Below are 21,816 nucleotides of genomic sequence, written 5' to 3'. Positions count from 1 at the left end.
GTTAGTGGTGTCCATCTGCCCAAAATAAATAAGGATCTCTTTTATTCTTGTAACGGTAGCTGCTCTGAAATGGCTGTTTCACCTGGTACCACATCTAGCAATGGTGTTATTGTAGCCATTTAGTCGTGTTGAAATTTTCAACTGGAGTACTTGAAATGCCTTCAGAAATCTCTGAGTGCTCGAGTAGGTGAAGAGACACAGCTGTTGGGGGTGAGGACTTAACAAAGCCTGGAAAACTGAGTTGCACAACTCAGCCCTCTCGTCTGCTCGGTGGAGTCTATAGGGAGACGACAGGGCTAGCAGTGTAAGTTCCTGGGGTAACAAATGGCTCCGTTGAGTTTTTAGTCTTTTAAAACTTAATTATTTTAAGTGAACTTGCAATTTTTTTGAAGTGCTGCATTGATGCTTTTGAAGTGCTGGATATATTGCTCAGTGATAATTACCTAGCATTAGAGCAGTCTGTCAGATCTGTTTTTGGCTGAGCCACGTTTGAATTGCTGCTAACTTAGTGTACACCCACCTGATTCTCTGTTAATTTGTAAAACAGGTCAAACATCACACTGCACATAGTTATATTTTCCTGCTGTAATCTTTTCTGGAGTTTTACTGCCATTACCAGAATGTCACAAAGCAGAAATCCTTGTGTATAAGTTTAAGGAAACACTTTTGTATAACTTCTTTTCAAAGCTGAAAGCAACGTAGTGTCTACATAAAAGTACAAAACTGTATTTCAGTTCTTCAGTGAAGAGTTGCTGTTAAATCAGTCTCTTTTCTTGCCTCATCAAAACAAGTATCACCTTCCTCTTGATAATACCAGTAACCTGCATGTGCTTAGGTCTCGTTGAAGATTTGCCATTTAACCACTGCTACAGCTTTCAATGAAAGTAAAACCAGACCAAATACATTGCATCGTGTCATTTGAAAGATAAAATCATGGAAAAGTCTTTCTAAAGAAAGAGAAGACATACAGCTAGCTTTAATCATTTTATCTCTGCAATGTAGGGAAAATACAGAAATTAAAAGCATTGATGAGCACTTGTGGTTTCTAGTAGACCTTGCTGTCACAGTAGTGCTTTTTATACCATTTGGAGTAAAAAGGAGTGTGGTTTTTTTATTTCTTGGAGAACTATGGCTTTCTGGCTTTTATGTAAGGCATCTTTTTAAAAATTACCTTGAAATGGCAGAATATTTTAGTATAAATAGTAATTAATTTTGCTCATTCTTTAAAATGCTGCGTGAATCTGCAAAGCCAAAAGAGTTTCCCTTTTTGGCTCTGGTGCAGTGCTGTACATCAGTGTGGCCCATCTGGTTGTGCTGTGGGCCAAACACCACTTGTGAGACCTCTGTGAGCCCCCTCCCCTTGCTTGGGCTGCCCTGCAGATTCACATGGGGTAACTTCCTCCTCTCTTGTGGTCACTGGGGCATTTTGCAGGGAATGCTGTTATCTGAGTGTGTGTGCTGGGGGAAGAGAGAGGAGTTGATACCTGACTGCTCATCCCTACGCAGGTGAAGTTTGGCTGGTCTGGGTTGTGTCACTGTGGGGTGTCACGTTTAGGAAATGTTGGATGCAGCCTTACTCCTGTCTGGAGGGTGATAGAAGCTATCAGTCACTAGATTTCATCCATTCCAGAGTCTTGCCAGTTTGTCTTTTCATAATGTCTACAGCAGGCTTTTTGTAGTATGTGCAAGGCTGGAGTTGTGTTTGTGTGGCTGGTTGGACCAGTTCTTCTTCCCAGCATCCTGTTGAGTTGTACAGTCCAGATGCATCGCTTCATCTTCTGGCTATGCATGCGTCACCCAGGAATCCTAAAGGACGAGTGTGGCAGAGGAAGTGTCCAGTCACCCCCACTTCTCTGGTGCTGCAATCCTCCCTGACCCACCACCACTTTCTTCTTTTCGTCTCCAAAGTGCTGCTTGCTTGGATTTTGAAGAAATCCCATATTTACCAGCATCACTCCATGGGGTGTATCATGGATTAAGTGTGTCTGCAGCACACACAGAACTGTGCCACAGCTGCGTTGGTTGCTTTCTGAAGAATCTGGGAAATAAAAGAGCAGCACAGCATTTTGTGCTCCAGCACCTGCAGGTAGAGAGCACGTGTGGGAGGGGAAGTACAGCAACTGAGCCTTGTTACAACTCATGGCATGGAACCCTTGCTTGTAAACCATCTTTGTTACAATGTGGACAGTGCTTTATAGCAAAGTTATTGTGTATAAATAATACTGTAGTGGTACAATACAGTAATGCTGTACTGTTCTGCTAAATGCAGGGAGGTGTTTTTTTTTCCTTCCAAATCTATGTAACGATAGTAAGATTACTATAACATCTCAGAAAAAAGGCTTTCAGGCAGTAGGTTCTTATAAGATGATAGCCTTACGTAGGAGGAATCTCAAGGTTTATTCTTTGGTGCTTTCAGGGATATGTCATACATACCTGAGCAGAGGAACAGTTCCTCCAGAGTTGTTTTCTTTTTCTAAAATATAACACATCACTGAATTGCGTGGCCTCTGGAGGAGCACAATCCATTGCAGCATCTTGTTACAACGATGAATCAGTGATTAGTGCAGTCCTTATCTGCAGGGTTATTCAACAAGTGCAGCCTAAATCCTGGTACTTTCTATATTGTTTCTGTAGTTGAAAAACAAAAAGCTAAAAGGCTTTCACACGTTTGTGGATGATTCATGGGCAGCATCTCTGATAGCTCACGAATTACACCTTAGGCAACTAGTGAAATAGTGACACAGTTTTTATTTGTTGGCATATACTTTCATTGTCTTGGTAAGTTTAGAAAACTTTGAATAGGAAGAGTAATAAAATAAAAACGTTTGCTTGCTATGCAGTATGGAATCTCTCCTCTTTTGAGCAAGGACAGTAACGTAACTTGTTGGATTTGAAGTTAGCAAGCTGATGCAGCCTGGAGGGTTACTTTCTGTATTCACTTGTATGTTACAAAACTGCCTTGTTCTGGTAAGACTGATTGCTGTGTGTTCAAGTAATGTAACTATTTCAAGTATGTTACCACTGCTCTCCTGCTTTGTTCTCTTTATTTCTTTTTCTTTTTTCCCCTAATCTTGTGATATATATAAATAAGATATTTATAAGATGACTGATCTGCAGTAGCTTGGGGTGAGTTTCTCCCTGGTTTTTAAGCACTATTTGGATTAGTTGGCTTTTTAATATTTCCTTTATAACCAAATGAGAACGGATGTTGAGATAGTGTTTTTGTGAGGGCAGGGTTAGGATTAGTGTTACTGTTGCTAATAGCTTATAGAGACATGCATGGGCCTGCTGCAGCCGGGGAATGGAGGATAACTGCTAATCCAGGGCTAGTGGAAAGCTACACTGCGTAATGCATGTTTGATGGACTCAATTTTTAAGAGGGAGTTTTTGAGATATTTGTTTTCCTAGCTTACTGAAAGTACTGCAATGATTCCCAATGGAGAATTTTGTTTTTCTGTCATAGCTTTGGCTTGCCTAAGCTTGCATGGACAGGAGTGCATCCACTTCTGTTTGTTACCTGTTGTTACTGACAAGGCTGGGTTGCAGCAAAAGTCTGAAATTTTCCATTTTGTTTCCACTGTTTAACAATGCTGTATATGGAACATACTGAGCTCCATATAGGGCATTCTTGGGAATTGAATGAGAACAAACAGAATAGAGACTGTTCCTCCAGGCTGTGCTGCTTAGTCATCTTTCTTCTCCTTCTGTCAGTGTTCTTGGTTAAATAACACGCCTTGGAAGAAAGGCCTCTGGCCAGCTTTTCCTCCTGTCATTCCTACTTTGTCAGATTGACTCTTAAATAGTAGAGTTAGTTTCCTGGCTAGGAGGTATTGCTCTCTTCCCAGAAGTATTTGCTGGAGCAGACAGCTGGGAAATGGCTGTTACCCCGGTGAGTACGTGCCCTCTTCAGGGTTAGGCAGCAGTGGCACATAAAGGGCTTCTGCTTCTTTAGGGAGACAGGACTTTAAGTCCCCCTTCTGTGATAAATATTGTGACACTGTGAATGCATCTTTCGATGGCTGAATTAAGTGGGCATGGAGAGAGATATCCCTGCCTTCCATCCCCATTTCCTTTCCTCCTTTGTATGCCTGACTGTTCAGCAGCTTTCCTTAAGGAATACAGCATGTAAGCATTTCTGCTGTCAGAGAATTTGGAGGTGTAACAATGACCTGTTTGGGAAACAATAAAGCAATTCTTATAAGTTGTTCAGCATCAGTTCAACAGTTTTTATCTCTTTGTTAGTACCAGGCATTTTACCTAAACAGTCATTAATATAGGCAAAGAAGAATGAATGTGCAGTTTTAATTTAAGAGCCTATTATGTTCTTCTGCCATGATTGCTATTATACTATTGATGTAGTGCATAGACAAAACTCTGCTATCTCATCTACTGCTTATATCTCTTAAATCCATAGCATGTATAATATTTGTATGGTGAAAAGTCATTCTCCTAAAGCCCTTAGGACTTGCATTTAAAAGTTGTGCACGGGGTGCAGGCAATATGAGCAGTATGTTTTGTGAAGTAGATTTTTCAGAAAAAGGTACCTGAGATGGAAATAAGAGGCCTACTTATCTTCAGGAAGGTGTATCTCTGAAAAGGTGCTGACAGTATCAAGGCATGCTTCTGATTAAGTCAGATTCCTTCCAAGAGGAGGAGTCGTATTTGCCTGCAGAGGTGACGTAGAAACTTATGAAGGTGATACTTCTGGAAGTAGGAATAAGATAGACTGATTGCATTTTTTCTTTACTGCCAAGTATCAGATCCTGTTTGCTGTTTCCAATAAAGTTACCTATTGCTAATCACCAGCCTTCTGTTCCCTAAAACCACGTTTGTGAAATATGAGTGCTTTGACTTCAGTTCTGAATGTGTTCAGTAAAGCATAATGATGATGATCTGCTTTTAAACCTCTTCAGAACAATGAGAAATTGCAGGCACTTGTAGGGTCCCTGAAAGTATACAACTGTATTCTATCAAAGTGTATGTATGAATATCATGTACAGATTGGGTGGCAATTAAAGATCAAAGGGCTGAAACGTATATAAGATGTAAACATCTCGTACTCTGCTGAGGGGGAGACCTCATACTTCAGTGCAAAGTGCATCAGTGCTGGCTTCCTTCAGCTGTCAGCCAAACCAGAGGATTTTGAGAGTATTGTATTGGCACTGAGATTGACAGGTCTTCGTGGGATTCGTATTTTAAAGGTTTTGAAAAGGTTAATATGGCTAATATGGCTAATTAGGCATATATCTTTCTGCTGTTCTTAAAATGTTAGGGTTCAGGATTTGCTTTCTGTGTACTGCATAATGACACAAGCCATTAAGATAATTCAGTATTGCAATGTACAGCAGCACTATGTCCACTCTGAGATTCTAACAATCTCAATGCTTATCTTATCAAGCTTAACTAAGTTTGTATTCATATGTTATTATGAGCTGTTATTGCAGTATTATTCCAGTCCAAGGTTTCAATCTAGGATTGAGAATATGACCATTCTATTCTGTTGACAAGTGAGAGAAATGCTTTTCTTGCTGTGACTAAACTGTACTTTTTGCTAACAAATCATGTAATTTCATATTTTTTTTTAATAGAAGTATGCCAGAATTACTGCATTGATAAACACAACGCTCTTTACACTTTCTTATTTTAATTAAAAAAAAAAAAAGTTAGTTACTGGACAAAGCACATTTCAAGTAGTTTAAATATAGAATAGTATTCTGCCCTTTGACCCATACAAATAAACTTTTAACTTACCAGACTGACTGCAGCCACCTGGTCTCTGCTCTGTGAAAAGAGCCCGTTCTTGTGGCTCAGGCAGAGGGATCTGAACCAGAACATGGGAAACCATGTTGCCAAAATATTATATGTTCCTTAAAATACAAGCTATTTCTGTGACATACTTGAGATAAAAGGAATATTGTTGCTTACTTCAAACTGTAGGTACCAAAACATTTAAAATAAAATTCAGCAAGCAGGGAAGCTAATAACTTTTCTTTCCTTATCTTAATGGAAATCTTGGTGAAAATGTTTTAAAGTGACTGAAGGGTAGATATTTCTCAGGCAAAACTTACAGTGAACTCAGAGTGTCCTGGACTTCTTCAGCTGCATATTGGAAACTGGTGGAACTTCCTTTTGACTTACCCTTAACATCTTTATTTGTCTACTAAATCTTCTTTCTGAATTCTGTGACTTCTGAGTTCTGTGCAGCAGGAGAAAGAGAATTAAAAGAAGGGGAATCAAAAGAATGAGTAAGGAATAAATGGGTAATTTAAAAGCAAGACCAACAAAAAAGAAAGAACACTGTTAGATAACAGTAACTGGTATACAGCCAGTAGCTGTGGTTTGAAGAAGTGCAATGTATTGATAAAGTGGATGTCTAAATTAGATTAAAGCTACAGCTTCCAAAAGCCTTCCTGGGCACTGACGTGAATTTGAGTGTTACCCCTCCTTGGGCTGAATCTTGAACACCTCCCCTGTGTTTGTGAACCAAATAAATGTCAAAGTGAAGGTCTCTGAAATCGTGTTCTAGAGAGTATTCTAAATTGCATGATGAACAGTAGACTTGCTTTGTCATTGGGATCATTTTCTGCCAACACGTTTTCTTGCTTGCATTCTAGTTTTCGATGATGGTGACGAAAGGACCTTGAGACGAACTTCATTATGCTTGAAGGGAGAAAGGCACTTTGCAGAAAGTGAGGTAAGATGGTGAACATACAATGAGAACTGGGTAGTAGACGGTTAATTTTCTTTCATATGAGAAACTGCAAATTAACTTTGTTTCTTCTTTGTTCACGTAGACACTCGATCAATTGCCACTAACCAACCCAGAGCACTTTGGAACTCCAGTTATTGGGAAGAAATCTAATAGAGGAAGGAGATCTTCTCTTCCTGTGTGAGTTTTGTTAGTGCTCTGTTCCTTCACTTCAGTGTCCTTTGCTAAAATTGTAGTTCAGTTAAAGCTGTAACAGTCTGGTCAAGCACACAGTGCTTGTGGTACTAATAGGAATGGGAGGGTGGTTGGACTAGATAATCTTGCAGGTCGTTTCCAACCTTGTGATTCTGTGGATGGATCATCATGTGAGCTGCATCCACAGATTATAGGCTGAGAAGTTCAGTTCATGCAGACTTGTTGATATTTTAGCTGTAGTATGAAATGGATGTTTTATTGTTGCTGTTTTTGTCCCTTGCAGTAGCCTTAAGAATGTCCATTCTCCTTTCACATAATACGAAGTCATGTCAGGAAATGTGGGATTTTTAAGCTGCTTTATAAAATAGGAAAAAAGGTGCTTTTAAATTTTAAGGGTGGAGATTCTTTCCCTTTGTTTCATGTCAGTGTGCAATTATATGCTGATTCACATCTCCAATTCCAACATGATGCTGTGGTAAAATGCTACTATTTCTACAAGAATTCTTTAAGTCAGTGCATTTATTACTTAGGAGTATTTCCAGCAATTTCAGTTCTTAAAATTATAATTTTATTTCTGAGTCCTTGCAGAAAAACAAGGAAGATCTGGCTGTTAAGTACTTTTGCTTTCAAATATTAACCTCAGGTGAAAACTTTAAAATACTGTATGTTTTAATAATTCAGAACTGAAGATGAAAAGGAAGAAGAAAGTAGTGAAGAAGAGGATGAAGATAAAAGGCGTCTCAATGATGAACTGCTTGGCAAAGTTGTGAGTGTGACCTGTAATTCTGAGAAGGCAGACTGGTATCCAGCTTTGGTAAGTTGTTTAAAACATTGAAATCTTTAATTTCACACTACTGTTTTCTGACAAGAATATAATCCAATTTGCTGCACTGTTCCTATAACTGTTTTCTTGGTTTGGACAGTTTGCACACTTCTGCAGCAAAGCTGTGAATGCAGTCAGGCCAGCTGTGCTGCCCATATTCTCTAACAATCCAAATATTCTACAGTGTCTGTGAACAGTAGGAGAACAACAATGAATATTTGTGTAAAACTTACAGTTTGATGGCTCTTAAGTCAGTCAAAACTGTATGTGAAATGATTGATATGTCATGATTTTTTTCTTGGTGTTTAATGATTGCCTTTTTCCTAAGGCTTTCAGGTTTAATTACAAGTTCTTATCATGCATGCATCTACATGACACGGCCAGTTCATCTAGCAGTAGGCTGGCTACTATTTTCATCTGACTACATTGATTGATCCTGTTTATTACCTTTTCTAACAATAAATATTGACTAAATTCAAGTGCCTTTGCTTGTACTGTAAAGGCAGATCCTCTGTAAGCTCAAAACAATTTATAGATACACATAAAAAGTTTTTTTTCTTAAGTAGACTTTTCTGATAGTGTTAGACAAGCTTAATATGCATCTTCTGTCACTCAAAAAAGATGTGATTGTTGCTTGGAGCATTGAACAGATGGACAGATTTTGTTCACAGAGTTTTGCAGATCCCATTTAATACAGGGTGCACAGTTGAGTTAGCAGCTGTACCTCTGCTTAAAATGTGAAATGTGGTGTTGCAATGTGTCTTCTGATTGCTGTATATTGCTTTATGAATGGCAGATTTGAACTTTACGTGGTTCCAGGTAGGGGATTACCTTCCTTAGTGGCTGTGTAGCTCTCTGTGAGCTGAGAAGCAGGAAAGTCTTTTTGTCTGTCTGCCTCATCTGAACGGGGTGGTCCACCTTCCACTGAATTCTGGTAGATCCAGGAGTTTATCTGCATTCAATGTGTTTTTGTCCACATGTGTGGTCTGGAGTAAATTGTAAACTTGTTTGTGGTAATACAAATACTGCAATTGGATTTATAGCACCTTTTTAGACTTCTGGAGATAATACTGCTGTGGAAGAATGCATTGGAATCTGTACTGGTTTATATTACCTACATCTCAAACAAAAACAAAACAAAACAAAAACAAAAACAAAAACAACCCAAGCTACTTATCTCTTAGGCTGAATCCCTCAGATCAGAATTTGATATAAAGTAAATAGGTCTGTAACTTTTGTTGTTGGTTTGAATAGTTGCTGCAAGCAGTTCTATGAACAGGAGAAAAAACTGAGTGCATGCACAGGACAATGCAGTGTCAGCTCTGTAGAGGAGTAGTTTGAGTTTACAAATGAAATAGTAAACTTTTCCAGCTTGTGCATGACAAGTAGAGTAAATAGCTTGAGATAAACTACTTCTTGTAATTTGTTATTTTTGGCCCTGCTAATATCAATTGCAGTATGTTGCTTTTCTCAGAGCTGAAAATTACGCTGGAAGAAAGAAGGAAGCAGCTATTTCCCTGCTGTCATTCCTTTCAAGAAAAGCTATTTCATTTTCTTTTCTGCTTTAAAAAAAAATGTTTTGTTTGAAACTTCAGGTTGTTTCTCCCAGCTGTAATGATGACGTCACAGTGAAAAAGGACCAGTGTTTAGTCCGATCCTTTGCAGATTCCAAATTGTAAGTAACAGCTTACCTTTATTAGATTTACTACTTCTTCATTCTTTTCCTATATAAGATCTTGCTTCTGGAGGTGTTAACAGCTTTATCCAAAAGTGGAGGGTCCAACTTTGTGTGTTGTTGCTTGTATACAGTTGCTGTTCCTTTGTGATGTAAAGTGCAAACAAATGGTTCTTCACACTTAAGAAGGCTTGCAATATTGTACATTTTGAGTAACATGCATAGTTATTGCTTAATTCCAATTTAAGGGAATTTATATGTATATTTTTTTAGCCTTTGTCACTCATAGTTCAATTCCAACTAATTTCTTTGTGCTCTCCCTGTTTCCCCCTTTATGTTGTATTTGTACTACGGATTGGGACAGAATTTGGTGCCTTCAGAGAGGAAAGAGAAGTCAGCAACTTCAAAAAACAAACAACCAGATGTTAACTTCTGGTCATTCCTGTCCTGTAAAGTGTGTTTCAGTTTCAAGAAATATCATTAATGTCTTAACTACTACGACTGTCACGTGTGTCTACTGCAGTAGCTTCAATACCTGATTGACCCATTACCTCGTGTGCCCAGATGTCATTGCTGTTTAAATAGCAAAGTTTAAAAAGTATTTAATCCACTTCTAAATTTTAAGGGGATATGAATTAACAGTTTAATTAAAATATTTATAGAACCTCAATCAAGAGTTCTGGGAAAAGGAAAGAAAGGTCTTCTAACCTTTTCTTTCCTGCCCCCATACCGCCTTGAAAAAACTGTGAGTGGATGAGTAGATGGTGGGAGAGATGTGTGTTACTTAAGGAAAAGTATATTCAGAAGAATATTAAGACTGTTTGTGAAGGTTGCTTCCCCTTGTTTGTCTTTTCTCATGCACTTCTAGTGCATCTGTCTCAGCATAGTGTAACCAGAAACATCCTTGGTGAAGGCAACCTGGCACTCTTCTTCCTCACTGTTGTGATTTCTAGTAGCCACAGTGTTGACTCAGGGACGAGGATTTGGTCACTGAAACACATTTCAGGTAGCAGAAGGCATTCAGTTTTGCTTCTGAATGCAGACACATCGTCAGCCTCCTAGATTAATTTGGCTCTGAATGCTGAGGGTACAGTGTTGTTGGAAAAACATGCAGCCTGGTTCTGTTCTACTCTTTTTTTCCCCATAGTATTATGGCTTTAACTTCAGAAAATGGCAGCCTCCAATTCCTGAGGCTTTACTCCACTTTTTCTGAATATAGCGAAAGAAGGAAAACAAACTTATTGTAATAACTCACTTGTAAGGCTTTCCTTGCAGGTTGGTTAGCATTTATATTATAGTAATTCAGTAACTGAGTAGTTTTTATAACTTTAGAACAGAGCAATTTCCATATATTTTGCTATGAGGACAGTTTGGCAGCAGTGTATCAATGCAGATGTGTGAGTTTGCCTTGTTCTGTGCTAGTGGAAATGTGTTTTGGAAATAGAATGCTCGTTTCCTTTTAACTCATTGCTGTTCTGGGTAGCAGCTATTGATGGCGTCTTTTGGATTTAGAAAATGTTTTCAGCCTTTTTAGAGTATTTCAACTTTGCAAATGTGTGCAGGCTGAATGTTTGCCATGCAGAAACTTTACACATTTTTCTTTATTATAAGGATTCCTTCATTGTCTGAATTTCAGACGTGAATATTGGGAACTTATTCTGGTTCTAAATCTTGTACAAGGGACCACAGTAACAATTGCCTTACATTTACTTGTAGGAAAGGAGCTTGAAACTGAGTAAGAAATACTAGAGTTTTTAGAAGTCTCTATTTGTATGGGTCAAATACTTGTTTCACTGTGTTATAAAAGTAACAGAACTTTCTTCTTTTTTCCAGTTACTCAGTAGCAAGAAAAGACATAAAAGAAGTAGATGCTCTAAACTTACCAAAATCGGAGTCCTCGCCTAAAAAAGGTAAATTTGAGTAAATTCTGGGTGTTTTAAAAACGTAGACTTAGCCAGCAGTAATGTTAACTTTTGCAGAGTAACAACTGCGTGTTGGTTTGAAGTGAATGCTCCTGGTCATCTGTTCTGCAGGCAGCTTTAAATGTGATAAATTTGAAAAGCTTTGGATAATACTGCCTAATTAATAACATAGCAACTAATAGAAGTGTTGCTTATTTGGTTTTGTTTCCTTCTTTCATTCCACTCCAAATTTATGCAAATTAAAAAGGTGATTTTGAAGGTACAGTGTTTGAAATGTCATTGAACAATATAGAGTTACCTCTCCTGGAACCAGTGTTTTACACTATAGTTGGAACACTTTTTGTCTTTAAATGAAAAGTACCCAGACATGGAAGTGCAACCTTTAATAGAATAGCTTATGTCAATAGCCTGAAATTAACGTTTGATTGAAGAGCGTAATTACAGAGGGTGATTTTCTGAATGGATGGATGATGTGACTGCAGTATTCGTGTTTTTCCTGAGCTTGTGAAGGCCAGTTTCTCACCTTAATGTAAATCTTAAACTTTTAGTGCTGTCCATCCCAGTCAAAACATATCATTTTTGAAGGGGAAAGGTTCCAACGTTTATTTAAAAAACAAATACACAAATGAGAAAAACCACCAGCAAGAGTTCCTTTGTTTTGAGTAAAGATGTGGAGCAGCTTCTTTACGTAATTCAAGTAAGACAGCTTGAGGTGGTTTGATTTAAGATTTCCCATGTGCTTTCTTCTTATTAATTATTTCAGAATACAGGAACTCTACCAGCAGTTATTAGGTGCTGGTGCTTTTTCATCTCTAGCAAAGCTTTGAATGGTTCATTGCAGTATGTCCCTCTTTTGGGTAATCTTCTGATTCCTTCTTGTTGAAGAAAAGGAATTTGAGGTATTCCTGCTATACAAGCATGACTTCTCCCCATACCATCACTCCCTTATTCATCAGAATGGTTCTCTGATGTTCCAGACATGAATGGGACAGAATCTCCTTGTTTCTTTCTTTAACAAAATGTTGGTGTGGGTTTTGTTTGTTTGTTTTTGCAATCTAAACTTTAAGGCATGAAGATCTTTTAAAAGAGCAAAGAAATCCATGGTATCTTAACTGTGATGGTTTGGGGCTTTTGTTTGTTTTTAATTGGTTTTACTGCAGTATTTGCCACTTTCATACAGAAACAAAACAGCTTTGCAGTTATGTGGAAAATGTGGATAAGTAAAGGTCTTTGATACTGTGTAAATTAATAGATGCGAGTCTTAGTAGTGCTCATGAGGATGTGTCTAGGAAATACCACAGAGTCATAGAATGGCCTGGGTTGCAAAGGAGCACAGTGCTCATCCAGCTCCAACCCCCTGCTGTGTGCAGGTCACCAACCAGCAGCCCAGGCTGCCCAGAGCCACATCCAGCCTGGCCTTGAATGCCTGCAGGGATGGGGCATCCACAGCCTCCTTGGGCAACCTGTGCCAGTGCCTCACCACCCTCTGGCTGAAAAACACAGATGGATGCTCTCAAATCTAAGCTCCTTGAAGTTCTGATACTTGATCTTTAAAATCTGTCTTTAAGCATGTACTATGTAGACTGAGCATTTAAAGCTACTCCATCACTTACTATCATTTTTGGTTTAAGTTTGCTTTGTTAATTTACAAGAGTATGAAAAGGAAATTAAAAAATGCTTTCTGATTATAAATACTTGGGATGAGGTAAACATAGGGCCCTTTCTTCTGTAGGGCTTCAGGAAGCAAGCACGTTTCTCAGCACAAAGGTGGTTCCTCGGAACTGGAAGATGGACATAAGTGAAATTATGGAATCCTCTAGCAGTGATGAAGAAGATGGAGCTGCTGCAGAAACTGATGAAGAGGAAATAAAAAGAGAAGAGAAAAATGAAGAAGTGCTGGTAAGTCTGGGCAATTTCAGTTACTCTTCACAGATAGTAGAATAACATGCATGTCTAAAGGTATTCCACTTCATAAAGCTCTGCTCTGTCTTAACTTCAGTGTGTTTTCAGAGCTGTGCATCCTCCCTTTGCTCCTAGTCAGAAACAAAGAATAAAAGGCAGAAAAGAGTGATGGAAAGAATCTGGGTGAAAGAGAAACGGGCAAATGGATGCTGAAGCAAACATTTGTGATCCAACACTCTATAAAAATAGCTTTGTATTTTTCTTTTGAACTTCCTATGTAGTTCATGTAAGAAAGTATCTTGTTTCTGAAAATCATAGTTTGATGAGAAGACAGATTAAACTACAAAAGCAAAATTGCAGGGCCGACAAAGCAGGAGCTAATGCACAGTGCCTGTTAGAGCTCTTTGCTGCCTAAGACACCAAAAGCAGTGCAGTACTTACCTTTATATGTGAGTCACAACATTAGCTTTTTTCTGATCTCTAATAGTACAGGTTGGGGATGGTACCAAGTGGAGGGAGTTTAATTCTCAGTGGAGATTTACAGCAAAATTTCAGCATTATTTTAAGTGATTTTCCGCAACCAGTTTCTTGTCATCAAAAACGTGTTTCTCCTGGTTCCTTTTATACCTGCTACCTGTTTCTAATGTTGATGCTAAATTAGTAACAAAGTTGGAGGAGGGGATCGCTGGTGGGATTTGTTTGTTTTTCCTTTGTTTCTGGCCGTTTTCACGATATGCTTGGCGACGTTTGATTCTTTATACAGAAAAATCCAGTGAAGTCCCTCTCCTGAGGAAGGTCAAATATCGTTTCCCTTTCACTTCCCCTGCAGCGTGTGGTTTTGTCACAGCGAAAACAGAATGGCTGTTCATACTTGGAGGCTGCCTACGGTGTTGCCACAGCAACATTCTGTTGGCGTGGAGTGAGCATGCTCCAAAAGAGAGGAAGATTTAGCAGAGGCTTGGCAGCCTGCCAGGGGAGGCTTGCCAGATGCTTTGAAATGGGCTGTCTCTTTCTTTGCCTTTCATGTAATGTCTGATTTTTATATATTTTTTTTTTTATTTTTATTTTTAATTTATTTATTTATTTTAATGTGGAAGAGAATGTAAGTAATGCTGTATAACTGCGGATGCCGTGCGGTGAGAGAGAGAGAGAAAGAGAGAGAGAGAAAGAAAAACAAATATTTGGAAGTCAGGCTGAAATATGTCCAGGCATTGGGCACGATAGGCAGAAAGGAAATAAAACCATTTAACATTTGAAAGAATGCAGCTCGTAGGTAAGGATTCTGTGTTTTCATCTGTAATGTTAGCGTGCTTTGTTGAGAATGTGGATTTGGAGGTAGATTTGTAGATTTCTGATCTGTGAACTGTCTGGTGGAGCATGCAACCAGGCTGGAGCTTTTCACATAGAAAGGACAATAAGAAGCTATTTTTAGGTGTTAATTTTATGGCTTAATTGCTGTTCCGGAAAACGAAGTGGATGTCTATATGGAAATAATGATCTGATTAGATTAAACGTAAGGCCAAATGTGTGTGGAATATAAAATCCTTTGGGGTTTTTCCTCTGTTTGCAGTGAATAGGCCACATTTTTGCAGGGTGTGAACTGTTGCAGTCTGTATTAGTCTGTTTGCATTAATGTTGCCTGAATTTGCTGAATATCAGCACTGAAAATTAAGAATTGATCGACTTGTTTTCTTGTATCCCTTTCTAATGGCATTTTTTGTGGCTTTTGCAGAAAAGTGCTGTGTGTTTTAAACAAAGAAGGGGGAGGGAGAGCTTGGTGGTTTAAAAAAAAAAAAAAGGAGAAAAAAAAAAGCATTCCTATAAAAGAAATAGGGCTGTTTTTAAGGAATAATCCAAATATAAAGAAGTGAAATGAAAGATTACAGACAAGCAGATGTGTTGGTATGGAAAGCTGTGGAATCCATTAATTCCAGGTGACAAGTAGGGATTTAAAAATAAGGTGAGCATTTTCTTGCTGAAGCTGTGTAGCAGAGGAGAGGTAGTAATCTCTTCTGATTCTCAGAGCAGAATTGTCATTTTAGCCCATGAAATCCAATTTCTGATTCAACTGTTAGAATATATGATTTGTTTCAATTGTGGGCCAAGCTAGCTGCTGCAGTAAGAGAGCATTTAAAGAATTTGTCATCATTTCTTCTTTTTTCTTTTTCCTTAAAGGCCAGTAATACCAGTTGCAGAGAACTGATGAATGAATGATGCTGCCCTTGCCATTATTTCACTGCAAATGTTGAATTGCTCAGATTTTGCATGTATATTTTGTAGACTTTCTCATTTAATAATCAAGGTCCAAATAGCTTCTGCCCATTCTCTGCCAGAATAGCTTCATTGGACCTATTTTTTGTGGGTCTGCATGTTGTTACGTTGCTGGATATGGGACAGAGGTTTACAGAATGATCGTTTTTCCTCCACGCCCCTCAGTCCCATCGTCTGAAACGCAGAGTAGCTTTGCTGTCACGGCTTGGCCTGCTGCTGACCTGCTGTGATAGGCCTTCCTTAAATCAATCAAATGGCCTCAGACCTACTTAATATGTAATGAAAGTATCGAGTCAGTCAGAAGAGTCTGATTCTGAGGGTGGAAGGGATCCTGTTTTTCTGAAGTAGGATCTTTTCTAATGGTAATGGAGCAGAGATCTGCTGCAGCTAGTGATGATAGACCCTACTATTTATCCAGCAGCTGGATTAAAATCTGTAACTTTGTTTTGACACAGGCTGTCTTGCTAATTATGCCACCTTTCATCAGGTATTTATAGTGCAATTAGAATTACTGTTTTCAGGATTTTCGTGGTTGTTCTGTGATGTTTTTCATACTCTGAGGAATGGGAGCAGTACGGTGGTGGTGAGATGCTAATCCTCACTGCTGCTAACTGACTTGTGTGGTCCTGAGTTGATTCTAAAGGAAGAAAAGGTGGAAATTGTTTGCCATTGACTTTAGCAAGGATTGCATTGGATTGAGTTGCTCAGCATGTTCACCTGGTTGGATTTTTGGCAATGCTTGCAATGTGTAATACAACTTGGGATTACTTCTGATTCACACCGTGAGGTTTGAATAACAGAACAGATGTTGCTTGTGTCACAAAAGGTGAGAAAAATTAGGAGGTATTGTAGAAAAGAATTTTGTTATAAAATGAAATTAAAATAAAATAAAATAAAAATAAAAGCCAACACTCTTGGTTTGACTCCAGGTAAGAATCTGGATATTTCTCTTGGTTTTTCGCTAGTTTTCAACCTGGCCTAATGAGGTGGTTGTGATTTAAGGGTATGTTTGGCAGTCAAAGGATGCACTGCAGATACAAGGAAAGAGAATAGAATCTGAAGTCCAATATCTCCATCGAGATGGAAGCTTTTCTTGTGCTACCTAATTTTTGTTAAAAATCTTCTTATGTATACTGGTGTATTTGTAATTCAGTTGTTCTGCAAGGGGAGAAATCATCTCTGTTTGCTGCTTCTCAGGATGAAATAACCAAATACCTGCTGTTTTATGGGGGAGCTTGTGGCAATGTTTGTTCCTTTCGGTCTCCCTGTAGACCTTTCTGACTCCAAAGGAATCAAGATTTCAACATGCAGTCTTTTGAAGTGTATTTTCAGTATGTGTTGTTAATGGGTACATTAACGTAAGACCTCAGTAAGGGTGAGGAATTTGCTTTTAGTTAGAATTTTGTGAGTTTAAAAGGATTTCTGCCCTACCTGTAGAGTTGGCTTCAGTATCATCTTTGGAAGACCCCAACCTGACCCGTTATTCTTCCACTTTTAATTTCCTCCCCTTAATCAAACATACAAAACATGGCCAGAAATAAAAACAAAACAAGTAGTTAAAATTAAAATACTTCCATATTGCTTCAGAGTAGTTCCTGATTCTCATGTGGTCTTTTCTCTCAGAATCACAGAATGACCTGGGCTGAAAAGGAGCACAGTGCTCATCCAGTTCCAACCCCCTCCTGTGTGCAGGTCACCAACCAGCAGCCCAGGCTGCCCAGAGCCACATCCAGCCTGGCCTTGAATGCCTGCAGGGATGGGGCATCCACAGCCTCCTTGGGCAACCTGTGCCAGTGACTTTGAAAGAGCAAACAAAATGTTACCTGAATCGTCCGTTTCTGCCCCAGCCCGTGTATAGGGATGGTTGGACTCATGCTTCTTCCTGGTAGTGATGAACTTTTTAAGGCTTCTCATCTTCATGTATTGCAGAGTTGCTAACCTGTTGCAGTAGGTTTAATTCTTTTCATTCCCTTAATTCAAATTCAGCATCAAGAAACAAACATTAAAATGATGAAAACAGATTTACATTAATGCTGACAACTTGTCCTGAGTGCGCACTCTTCTGAACTCTGCGTCCTGTACACACTGCTCCTCTTCTTAGCTTGCATTTCTTTCATGTAGGAGTTAACTGTGTTGTTAATCTGTTAATGACATGAAGATCTGCTGCTGGTACCTTGGCTTGGTGTTGAGTGAGTGTATGATGTGCATGCCTGTAAGCATTCTTCCTCTGTGCTCCCACTCAGCTGTTCAGGTTAACATCTGCAGAAGCTTCGGTGTTGTTCTGTAGAGTAAATGATGGGTCAGGGTAACTGAGCTGTGTTCTTTGTGAAAATCACACTAAGGGGCTGAACTCATGGTCCATAAAGGGGCTGGAAGGCAAATGAAGCAAAATCAATTAGGAGATTTCTGCAAGTTCACAAGGTTTGTGTTCTGCTTATTTTTGAGAGTAACGACCGCCAAGTAATTTGTACAAAATACATGAGAGTACTGTTAGCATTATTCGAAAGGTAATATGAAATGGAACTGGGAGACACATGATACAGAAGTCCTATGCTCATTGCTGCTTTCAGTTTTCAGTGTTTATCATATTCTTTGAATGATGTGACCTGCTCATTAGAAAGGACGAACAAACTCTCAAACACCCCCAAATTTGGCTTTTTGGTGATAAGGCAAAAAAGGCGTTCTGGAGCTTTATTTATTTATTTAGAAAATGAAATTAGGTGGCCTGAAACAAAACACATTTTGTCACGTTGCATCTACTTCTGGATATTGGATGGACAAGAAGAAAGGTCTTGATTTTGAACTCCTGGCCCTAACAAATCTGATGTTGTTTTGCTTCTCATTTGAACTTGCCTTTGGTACTGTCTCTTTTTTGCACTGTCTCTGTAAGGAAAATGAAATGGAGAGACAGAACTGTCCTTAAGAAAGCTAATTTTGAAGAATTCCCTCTATAAACTTATTTATTCCCAATCTAGCAAATGGGCATGTGTGTCTGGATATAGAGGTGAGCTTTCAGAAGGTATCAGTGTTGCCTCATTGCTGGCTGGAGGGATATTCTAGGAACTGTAGCTCTCCATTCACTCTCTGATGGTGATGGCAGGTTGTGGCATCAGCATTTCATGTGTCATATTGAGGTCACTTCTCAGAAGGAGTTGGGCCTTCCCTGGTGTGGGTGCCAGGCATGACACAGACTGTCCCTGTTGAGTGCCAGCCTGGCTCACACACAGTCTGCAGGGAGAAGTGAGTATGGAACTCAAGATCTCACATACTGCAGTCAGGTTTCCTGTCCCCATTCTGTAACCGTGTAAAAGCTTTCATCTTTCCTTTTTGTTCTTCTTCAGGTGAAAATGCTGCACGTCAGTGAAACAGTTAACCTTCTGTCTGCAAGAGTGCTATTTCTAACCTACATTCTGCTGTTCTGACCTACAGTTCTGGTTTGGCATTCAGCCTCTGTAAAAGAAATGGTTGGAGTGCAGCTCTTCAGAAATATTCCTGAATGCTTAGTGTTGTTCAGATGGATTTGGTTGGTATAGTGAGAGTCCTATTGCCTCCACTCAGTAAACATTACAGTAGGTGTTAGAAATTTCTCGATCGTGGAGTTCGTGATGCAGCTTGTCAAGAAAGGGAAAAGGAGCTGTGGTTTCTATAGCAATAATTCATTTGCTAACCTGAAAGGATGTAATTCTATAGATAACTGTTCCTCTTTATATAATCCCTATAATATGCAACATGAGGAAATGTAATTTCTCATTTAATTTCCCCCAATTATTTCCAAAGAAAAAATGGGAAAATACGAAACAGATACCATCTCTGTCTGACTGTAGGTGATCCCTGTTGGGCTTTGAAGCATAGAATTCACTGATGCAGACAGAGCTGAAATTCATACTGATGCTTGGCAGATTGCTTTCTGGTTAACAAGGCAGTAGCACGCACATTTACATTTCACTGCCTCTCTTCCTGCCTTGGAGCTTTGAGTTTGTAGAACACAGAGGAGGCTGAAGTTGAAATTACAATTCTGCTTTCCTTCTGGAGCTGTGTGTGACTTTTCTGTTATTTTTAATAGAGTAATGTAAGGTTTTTGACACGTGCTCTACGTCTTTCTCTCGAGACACTTGCAGTCTTCCTTGTACAAACTGCCTTTCCAGCAGTCCTGTGATTGCCAGGCTGGCAGGAAGAATGTGGCATGCATAAGGCATTGCAGGGAGATTTTGTTGGGCTCTGCTAGAATCTCAGAATTCTGTGAAGTTTATATAGATATGTAGAAAGTGGATTTTTTTCTCTTGCCTTTCCTCCAGCCCTCCCCCAGATTTAATTTGTTTTCATGGTTAAAAGAAGAAAAGCGTTGTTATACAATGTGGACTGCTTACCATAATGTTTAGTAAGTGTTTGTCTTTTTAAGAATTGAAGTTTTAAAGATAAGATGAAGGAACTTAAATAGAAAAGTATGGAAAATATGTGTTTAGGGAATGGTGGAAGTGTCCATAAAAGCGTTTCCAAATGTGAGCTGAAGGCAAGCATCAGTGCTTAATCACAAAAGGAATTCGTCTTGAGCATCAAAAATAGGAAGAGTTGGAGAAAGCATTTACCAGCCTTAGCTGTAGTTTGGGTGAGGAAGGCTAGTAAGCAAACAATACTGTGTTCCTGTGAACTGCTTCGGTGCTGTAAATAACAGACCTCTTTTGTATTAGAATGAGACACTAAATAATACTTTCATTTTGAGGATCACACTGAATGCTGTTCTTCATTTTCTTTTTCTCCTCTTGAGGTACCCACTGTCACCCACCGGGGAAAGTTTGTCTTCTGCACGTGTCACCATGTTAAGGGTGTGGGGCCAAGCAGAAAGTGGTTGGGGTTTACTTTTTGCTGTTATGCTTCTGTACAAATCAAGTGTTACTTTGCATACCTTGTTTTCATTGTGACCGCATTTGCTTTCGCAGCCCGAGGAAGAGCTTGATCCTGAAGAGAGGGACAACTTCCTCCAACAGCTCTATAAGTTTATGGAAGACAGAGGTAATGCCAGATGAGTTTTCTTTCACCTTCAGTCCACTTTTCTGCTGGCTTTTGAATGTGTGCTGGATGTTGTTATGAGCATGTTCTCACATCAGTGAACAAGGATAACAGCCTAGACAGGGGAAAACATGCATTTTCAAGTGGCAGATCTGCTTCAAGTTCTTTGAAGCACAGTGCACACAGGAAACTTAAATCCTCCTTGAGATGTTATTGTTTTGCTTTTGTAAAGCCTTTTTTTTGTGTTAACAGTCACTGTTAAATAAGCTCTTGGCTGTTTTCTTGTAACAGCCACGGCTGGGAGCTCTGCTGCTGTTAGACTTAGGCTGGAACCTGAGGAGGCTGTTCATGGATGATGAAATTCAACCAGCAGATAATAAGAGAAGTGCCATCTTCAGCCCCTTGCCTTAATCATGCACAGATGTAGCAGTGATACTCACCTGAAGAAAGAATGTTCTGCTTTGTCCAGTAGCTAGAACAAGAAAATGGCATATTTAAAATGATTTTAGAATCAGAGTTAGGTGAGACTGTAATGAATTGGAACAGTTAATGTCCTGAGGTAAGACATCCATTGGAAAGGCTTGTGCAACGTTTAGGTGGTCAGCAGGTACATCCTGCTCCCTTCAGAGAACTGTTGCATAAACCATTCACATTTGCAGTTGTGATGAGACTGATGCTATATGGTGGTGTCAGAATATTTCTCCCTTATTTCCTTTTAAAGGAAAAAAACAGAAAGTGGATTTTATAGTGGAAAATACGTTGAAAAAGCCAGCTTACCTTTTGTTAAAGATTGCTGCATTGCTATGTCTATGACTATGAAAGTCTGTTCAGTATTGCCAGTGCTTATCACAGGCTTAGAAACAGATCATGTATTGTGGCAGAGTGCCAGCATCATTTTGAGCCTGTCTGTGTAGAACCAGTGTTTCTACAGATAACCTGCCTTGGAGAAGTAAGAGGTTTTTAGGGAAAAATAAAACTTAATAATTAAAAAAAAAAATGTTGCTGGAGTAATCCAAATTTTTTCACTTTCCCAGTTGCCTGGGTCCTCCCCCTTCTATTTGCTTCCTTCCCTACTCCCTTAAGCACTCTTAGAAACCTTCTATGAACCAAGAGGAGGGATGACATCAGTGACTTGCAGAGGAGAAACAGGAAGGTGTCTGTGCACTTAATTTGAAGACCCAGTGCAGGAATTGTCCCTTAATCCAACGTGTTGATTGAGCAATATTCAGGACTTCTCAGGACTGCATCTTTCTCCCTGCCTTTTTTTTTTTGCCTTTTTTTTGTTTTTCAACCTGTGCCCTTTTAGCAGTAT

General features: G+C 39.1%; 1 protein-coding gene across 4 annotated transcripts in view; it reads left to right on the top strand.

Moving 5' to 3' along the window:
• Nucleotides 1-21,816, top strand: part of ARID4A (AT-rich interaction domain 4A) — a 43,541-nt gene that overhangs the window by 7,971 nt on the left and 13,754 nt on the right. For all 4 annotated transcript variants that reach the window (XM_048947280.1, XM_048947277.1, XM_048947281.1 and 1 more), the window contains exons 6-12: nucleotides 6,615-6,694; nucleotides 6,795-6,889; nucleotides 7,586-7,718; nucleotides 9,323-9,402; nucleotides 11,236-11,312; nucleotides 13,057-13,223; nucleotides 20,435-20,507. In XM_048947280.1, coding sequence (XP_048803237.1) covers nucleotides 6,615-6,694; nucleotides 6,795-6,889; nucleotides 7,586-7,718; nucleotides 9,323-9,402; nucleotides 11,236-11,312; nucleotides 13,057-13,223; nucleotides 20,435-20,507 — 705 coding nt within the window. The remainder of the gene's footprint in view (nucleotides 1-6,614; nucleotides 6,695-6,794; nucleotides 6,890-7,585; nucleotides 7,719-9,322; nucleotides 9,403-11,235; nucleotides 11,313-13,056; nucleotides 13,224-20,434; nucleotides 20,508-21,816) is intronic.

This window comes from Lagopus muta, chromosome 6 (assembly GCF_023343835.1).
Source record: "Lagopus muta isolate bLagMut1 chromosome 6, bLagMut1 primary, whole genome shotgun sequence".
NCBI lineage: Eukaryota > Metazoa > Chordata > Aves > Galliformes > Phasianidae > Lagopus > Lagopus muta.
Note: the sequence above shows the minus strand (reverse complement) of the source record. Positions and strands in the feature narration are given on the sequence as shown.